The 6000-nt window shown below is 43.4% G+C and overlaps 1 protein-coding gene across 2 annotated transcripts in view; it reads left to right on the top strand.

The window, feature by feature from the left end:
* Positions 1-3232: 3232 nt before the first annotated feature.
* The window catches only part of LOC106568756 (uncharacterized), a 67094-nt gene continuing 64326 nt past the window's right edge, over positions 3233-6000 (top strand). For both annotated transcript variants that reach the window (XM_014139386.2, XM_014139385.2), the window contains exons 1-6: positions 3233-3384; positions 3662-3712; positions 4078-4244; positions 4597-4667; positions 5149-5314; positions 5681-5818. In XM_014139386.2, coding sequence (XP_013994861.2) covers positions 3321-3384; positions 3662-3712; positions 4078-4244; positions 4597-4667; positions 5149-5314; positions 5681-5818 — 657 coding nt within the window. In that variant the 5' untranslated portion in view covers positions 3233-3320. The remainder of the gene's footprint in view (positions 3385-3661; positions 3713-4077; positions 4245-4596; positions 4668-5148; positions 5315-5680; positions 5819-6000) is intronic.

Here is a 6000-nt window from a genome sequence, read left to right as displayed (position 1 = left end):
CGCACAAACTTACGTTACGGACTGACGTGAACTGCGGGCGTGGTTGAAGCAAACGACCGATACAAACAGCGTGGTGTGGTGGTTTAGTTGATGGGGAGCCATAGCCAGTGTCGGACTGGAACAAGAATTCGGCCCTGGCATTTTATGTACACCAGCCCACATCATTGGGCACACCGCCAACTCACCCCTACCGTCAGGTGTACATTATAAAATCCAACATAATGACTTAGGCTATATTGCAAATTAGGGCTTGTCATATTCCCCTGAATCATCACCTACCCTAGGTGTTCAAATCAAATTTTATTGGTCACATTACATGTTTAGCAGGTGTTATTGCGGGTGTAGCGAAATGCTTGTGTCTCTAGCTCCAACAGTGAAGTAATATCTAACAATTCACAATAGTACACACAATACACACAAATCTAAAACTAAAATAATGGAATTAAGGAATATATAAATATTAGGATGAGCAATGTCAGAGTGGCATTGACAAAAATACAGTAGAATAGAAACCAGTATATACCTATGAGATGAGTAAAGCAAAAATATGTAAACATTTAAGTGACTTGTGTTCCATTATTAAAGTGGCCAGTGATTTCAAGTCTATGTATATAGGGCAGCAGCCTCTAAGGTGCAGGGTTGAGTAACCGGGTGGTAGCCGGCTAGTGATGGCTATTTAACAGTCTGATGGCCTTAAGATAGAAGCTGTTTTTCAGTCTCTCTGTCCTAGCTTTGATGCACCTGTACTGACCTCGCCTTCTGGATGATAGCGGGGTGAACAGGCAGTGGCTCGGGTGGTTGTTGTCCTTGATTATATTTCTGTCCTTCCTGTGACATCGGGTGCTGTAGGTGTCCTGGAGGGCAGGCAGTTTACCCCCGGTGATGAGTTGGGCAGACTGCACCACCCTCTGGAGAGCCCAGTGGTTGCTGGCGGTGCAGTTGCCGTACCAGGCGGTGATACAGCCCGACAAGATGCTCTCAATTGTGCATCTGTAAAAGTTTGTGAGGGTTTTAGGTGCCAAGCCAAATTTCTTCAGCCTCCTGAGGTTGAAGAGGCTCTGTTGTGCCTTCTTCACCACACTGTCTGTGTGAGTGGACCATTTCAGATCGTCAGTGAAGTGTAGGGCGGCGCACAATTAGCCCAGCGTCGTCCGGGTTAGAGTTTGGCCGGGGTAGGCCGTCATTGTAAATAAGAATTTGTTCTTAACTGACTTGCCTAGTTAAATAAAGGTTAAATAAAATAAAAAAATACACAGACGAACTTGAAGCTTTCCATGTGCTCTACTGCGGTCCTGTCAATGTGGATAGGGGCGTGCTCCCTCTGCTGTTTCCTGAAGTCTACAATCAGCTCCTTCGTTTTGTCGACATTGAGTGAGAGGTTATTTTCCTGGTACCACACTTCCAGGGCCCTGGCACCACCTGGGGGCGGCCCGTCAGGAAGTCCAGGTCCCAGTTGCACAGGGCGGGGTTCAGACCCAGGGCCCGAGCTTAATGATGAGCTTGGAGGGTACTATGGTGTTGAAGGCAGAGCTATAGTCATTGAACAGCATTCTGACGTTCTTATTCCTCTTGTCCAGATGGGATAGGGCAGTGTGATGGCGATTGCATCGTCTGTGGATCTATTGTGGGGGTAATTGAAGTAAGCTAGGGTGTCAGGTAAGGTAGAGGTGATATGATCCTTAACTATGCTCTCAAAGCATTTCATGATAACAGAAGTGAGTGCTACAGGGCGATAGTCATTTTGTTCAGTTACCTTTGCTTTCTTGGTTACAGAAACAATGGTGGACATCTTGAAGCAAGTCCGTTAACATGCCAGCTGGTCTGCTTATGCTCTGGCTAGGGATGCCATCTTGGCCGACAGCCTTGCGAGGGTTAACACGCTTAAATGTCTCACTCATGCCTGCCACGGAGAACGAGAGCCCACATGCTTTGGGAGTGGGCTGCCTCGTTCACACTGTGTTATATCCTCAAAGCGGGGCGAAGAAGGTATTTAGCTTGTCTGGGAGCAAGATGTCGGAGTCCACAAATTGGCTGGTTTTCCCTTTGTAATCTGTGATTGTCTGTAGACCCTGCCACATACATCTCATGTCTGAGCCGTTGAATTGCGACTCCACTTTGTCTCTGTTTGAGGGGTGCTGAGGAGTATTTCTGTCTGTAATAAAGCCCTTTTGTGTGGAAAAATATAATCTGATTGGCTGTGGCTGGCTCCCCAATGGGTGGGCCTGTCCCCTTCCAGGCCCACCCATGGCTGGTCATGTGAAATCCATACATTAGGGCCTAATGAATTTATTTAAATTGACTGTTTTGCTTCTATGAACTGTAACTCAGTAAAATCATTGAAATTGTTCCATGTTGTGTTTATACTTTTGTTCAGTGTACATAGAGTACATGAAAAAAAAATGGTATGATATTTCAACAACCATGAAAATGTATGATGCTTTTTTCCCTTCATTTCACCCATAGTAGATCATCATTTATACACTGTAAAAATAATCAATGGTTTCGGTTCCTCTTTCAATTCATCTGAGAATGTCCCTATTCTATTTGAGGTCTATTACGTAAGAGATGAGGCAAGACAAGGACACTAGATGTCCCTCTACTTCAGCCAATGACATCCTCCATATATACTGTAGCTTCACATCATCCAGTCACAGCACATGCTCTCTGGCTGTCTGTTTGTGAAGCCATCTGTCACACAATAATTACTCACTAAAGCAAATCTGACCTCAATAATAGTGGATATCATGCTGTAATAGACATATAATAGGGCATATACGCAATAAGATTAATCGGATAGACCTTTATGTACAGCCCCCCCATCCTAATAAACCCATAATAAACATTACTTACAATGTAATTGGGTGGGTTATGAGGACAAAGATGCATAGCTGTAAGACTTGGGTCACAGAGAAGAAGTCTACTGTATCGTATTTGCAACACTTTGACAACCAAGTTGCCATAGCGTTGTTGATTCTCACTAGAAAACAACAGATATAAAACTTTTAAATCCCAAAGTGTGTTGTGCTTTTCTGTCTGGAACACTTCTTTCGCCATATGGGGGTTTATATACCATAAAGAGGCTTTGCATTGAGTGGGGGCCCAATGTTATGTCAAGTGATTGGCTCAGTGGATGTTTGTAGCTCCAGGCTGGAAGGTATTTCCTGATTGGATGTTTTGACCAGTGCGGGTCACTGTGGCAGCAGGAACAGGCACAAGCATAGCCATTCACTGGCTGTGTGAGAACAGTGACTGTTCTTCAGCCCAACTACTTACATGTGGAGTCTTGGAAGCCTGGGCTGCTGCAGTGACTTGAGACTGCTATGGCCATGCCCCAGCTTGGATTACTGCTCTCTCTTATCTTCACAGCTCTCATTTTACTACACAGTAAGTTCTCTATGGTTTGTGATTGGATTTGTGATTTGACGTATTCATATAGTTAGTTCGCATTTCAGACAGGGATGACTGACTGTACTTTTCAGTGAATAGTGGACAATAACTGATGATACTTTTTGAAAGAGGAGAACATGAGCTAATTCATTATGACTACCGGTATTTGCAAATTAGACATCGGTATGGAGCGAATTAAAAGTTACATCTGAGATTTTCAATGAGTTTTCAAGGTTTTGTGTGTAGATATTGTGATTGTTATTTTTTTCTGTAGTTTGTAATTGCCTTCAGATGGATCAACAACTCTGCCATCCAGAATGCATTGGTGAGAGCAAATCATTTAGTGATAATTCATGATCTTATTCTAAGCTGAAGTAAATTTATATTTTATGATATAGTCACAATGCTTTCCCCTTGATAAATATTACCTTGGGTTTATTTATGCATTCACAGAAACATATTACATTTTGTAAATTACATTTTAGAGCTACCTCTGTTGAGATTCAGTATCTGTTTTCCATGATTGGACAATAGATCAAAAGCCTTAATAAACTATGAATAAATAATTATGTCATGATATGTACACCTTTATAATATAAAGCATTTATAATGGCTTTATACATGAAAGTTATTATAAAATGTTACCAGATAATGATTATTCAAAATAGGTATATTATTTGCTGGCTACAGCTTCCTCGTCCCCTGACATCTCGTACCAGAGAGGGGTGAGGTACACGTACAGGTACAGCACTACGATAGCCACTACTCTACAAGGCTCTACCTCAGGCCGAAATGGACTGGCTCTCGACTGTGTGGTGGATATTGACGTGATTTCCAAGTGTCACCTTATGATGCAGGTCAGATATTCAGAAAAACTACGCCAATATGGTGATTTTTGTTGTTGTTGAAAAAGTCACTTTGGGAACTCCAGTTCCCCCTGGTTCCTCCCCATTTCCAGCGTTGAATATAATAAAAAAAAGGGAAATTTATAGCCTTCCCTGTAGCTCAGTTGGTAGAGCATGGTGTTTGCAACGCCAGGGTTGTGGGTTCGATTCCCACGGGGGGCCAGCACAGAAAAAAATGTATGAAATGTATGCATTCACTACTGTAAGTCGCTCTGGATAAGAGCGTCTGCTAAAATGACTAAGATGTAAAAAAAAAAAAACATATGGGACTTTTTAGTGATGTTCTTTTCTATGCTCCCTGTAGATCAGGAATCCACAGATAAAGCGTCTTTCTCCCCAGAAGGAACATTCTGTGCAACGCCTAAAGAGTTTGAGGTAATCTGAAATGACTGCATCAATATTGCTAGCATTGTGCGTTTTGTGTGTGTTTTGTGTGTATTTTTGTACATGTGTGTGATCTTTCTTTTCCTTGCTCATGTGCGGGTTTCCCCCCGGATTTCATGTGTTCTGCTTATTCTTCGTACCTTTTGCGTCTCAGACCAAATTAAAGTTGGCATATTACAAAAAAGTTGGCATATTACAATGTGCACATCGATCATTTCTTAAGTGTTTCTGCTATTAAATCATGATTTATGATGGATGATTTGAGTTACAAAAGCACAAATGATCTACAATAATGCATGATTTTGATAGCACAATAGTGCAGAAATGATACAAGCACACTAGTCCCAGATCATTCCAGATTGTTATTCCTGAGAATGTGATACTCTGCTCCGACAACACCATCATGTGTCTAGGGGTCCTGGGGGTCTTGGGGTCCTGGGGGTCTCATCTGGTGTTTTGGTTACTCTCCCAGGGAGTCGTTGGAGAGGAGTCGCCTCAAGTTCTCCCTCCAGGGGGGAAAGGTCACGGCCCTCTGTCCACAGGAGGGGGAGCAGCTGTGGACTCTGAACATCAAGAGAGCTCTACTGAGCATGCTCCAGACCTCCCGCACCGCCGAGAAGCAGGAAGTAGTGAAGGAGGTGAGGAGGGAATGATCCGTCTCCCAATATGAGTAATAGCAGGATATGCCATGCATGAAACACTAGGTTAGTATTTGCAGTAGGAGGACGACGTATTGCAGTGGTGTCCAAAGTCTGTTCTGCACGGCTACTGCGGGTGCAGGCTTTTGTTCCAGCCCAGCACTAACCCAGTTAACTAAGTAATTATCATCTGCATTGAATACCATGATTTATTCATTATTTGGATCAAGTGTGTCACAACTGGGCTGGAACAAAAGCCTGCACATTCTGTAGCTCTCCAGAGTCAAGTTTGGACACCAGGTCTTCATATCATATTGTACATTGGACAATCCTCTGCCTTTTTTCCTTCCCGTGTCAATTCTTCAGACGGATCTGTACGGGACCTGCGCTAGTAAGTATGAGAGGAGAGGGCCTTTACTGGTGAAGACGAGGAACCTCAGGCAGTGTCAACAGGACCGACTGGCTTACTTCTGGCCCAATTCCACCCCTCTGAGAGAGGACACGGTGAGATCTTCTACCATCCTCTCCCCCCCTCAACATGGAACAGTCTATGGTTACCATAGTCACAACCAATCACTGATGTCTTTCTCTTGCATTGATATTGGGACATGCAGTGCATAATGAAATCCAGAAGTGCTAGGGACTGATGCCCATTTCTGTGACTTGGAAACCTTCTAGTGCAGGTT

Source organism: Salmo salar, chromosome ssa14 (assembly GCF_905237065.1).
Source record: "Salmo salar chromosome ssa14, Ssal_v3.1, whole genome shotgun sequence".
Classification (NCBI taxonomy): domain Eukaryota; kingdom Metazoa; phylum Chordata; class Actinopteri; order Salmoniformes; family Salmonidae; genus Salmo; species Salmo salar.
The sequence above is the reverse complement of the archived record's forward strand: the minus strand, read 5'-3'. Positions and strand labels throughout refer to the sequence as shown.